General features: G+C 49.6%; 1 protein-coding gene across 1 annotated transcript; it reads left to right on the top strand.

The window, feature by feature from the left end:
* Positions 1-312: 312 nt before the first annotated feature.
* Positions 313-709, top strand: LOC311600786 (ATP synthase subunit ATP5MJ, mitochondrial). Its single transcript, XM_084787820.1, has one exon. The coding sequence runs from the start codon at positions 324-326 to the stop codon at positions 564-566; it is 243 nt and encodes an 80-aa protein (XP_084643946.1). The 5' UTR covers positions 313-323; the 3' UTR covers positions 567-709.
* The last annotated feature ends 363 nt before the right edge of the window (positions 710-1,072 follow it).

Raw genomic sequence — 1,072 nt, 5'->3', positions numbered from 1 at the left:
TCTTCAAATTCTCTTGTGGTATAAGGAAACATCCGGGTTCCGAGGGGTGGGGTGCGGGCGGCTTTGAAGTCCAACCTGTTGCTCCGCACAGCAACACGCTCAGAAACTGTAGGACCACCACAGCCACGAGGACTCGTGCCATCACGTCCTCCTTCCGCGTGCGTCCGTCACGGCTCCGCTTCCTTACTGTGTTAGACCTTTTAGCATCCCTGAAAAGTAACGATGGGCTCATTCTTAGGCAGAGGAACTAGCCAAGGGTTCTCAAGGGATTAAAAACAAAAAAATTAGAGCCCGCCTTCCCGGCAGGCCCCGGCGGCGCTTGCATGCTCTGTGACCTTTCCCGGTGTGTTGTATACTGTGGCCTGTGGCCTTGGTCCGCGGAGATGCTTCAAAGCCTTATTAAGAATGTCTGGGTCCCAATGAAGCCCTACTATACCCAGGTTTACCAGGAAATTTGGGTAGGAGTGGGGCTAATGACCTTCACCCTTTATAAAATCAGGAGTGCTGATAAAAGAAGCAAAGCTTTGAAAGGCTCCAGCCCTGCACCTGCCCATGGCCATCATTAACCGTTCCACGTGTCCACTCAAGATGAAGCGTGTCGACTAAGCTTAAGCAAACTGTGTTAGGGGGACATGGCCCGTCGCTGTACACTTGTCTAAGTACCACTACAGTGTAGCATTAATAAATGTGAGAAGCACCAAAAAAAAAATTTAGATTAATAAAATCCAATAACTTATCTGAGACTTATGAAACTGCCCAACGGTCTTGCTTGCAAGATTCTTTTATTTTTATTTTTATTTTTACTCTGTGCTGTGGTGGTGGCAGTGGTGGCTGACACCACTCTGTAGCCTGGCTGACCTATATTGGGCAGGACATCCCTCTTGCCTCAGCCTCCTGAGGCCTGGGATTCCAGGTGCATGCCACCACACCAGCTGAAAGAAATCCTTTTCTCTTTAGAAATGACAAGTAAGCTAAACACAGTGGCACACACCTTTGATCCCAGCACTCGGGGAGGCAGAGGCAGGCGGATTGCTGTGAGTTCGAGGCTAGCCTGGTCTACAGAGAGTTCCAG

Source organism: Acomys minous (genome assembly GCF_964271855.1).
Source record: "Acomys minous genome assembly, chromosome: 6".
Classification (NCBI taxonomy): domain Eukaryota; kingdom Metazoa; phylum Chordata; class Mammalia; order Rodentia; family Muridae; genus Acomys; species Acomys minous.
The sequence above is the reverse complement of the archived record's forward strand: the minus strand, read 5'-3'. Positions and strand labels throughout refer to the sequence as shown.

Bases quoted from the DNA above. Each gene is read 5' to 3' on its own strand.
- LOC311600786 (XM_084787820.1), top strand. From the start codon at position 324: ATGCTCTGTGACCTTTCCCGGTGTGTTGTATACTGTGGCCTGTGGCCT.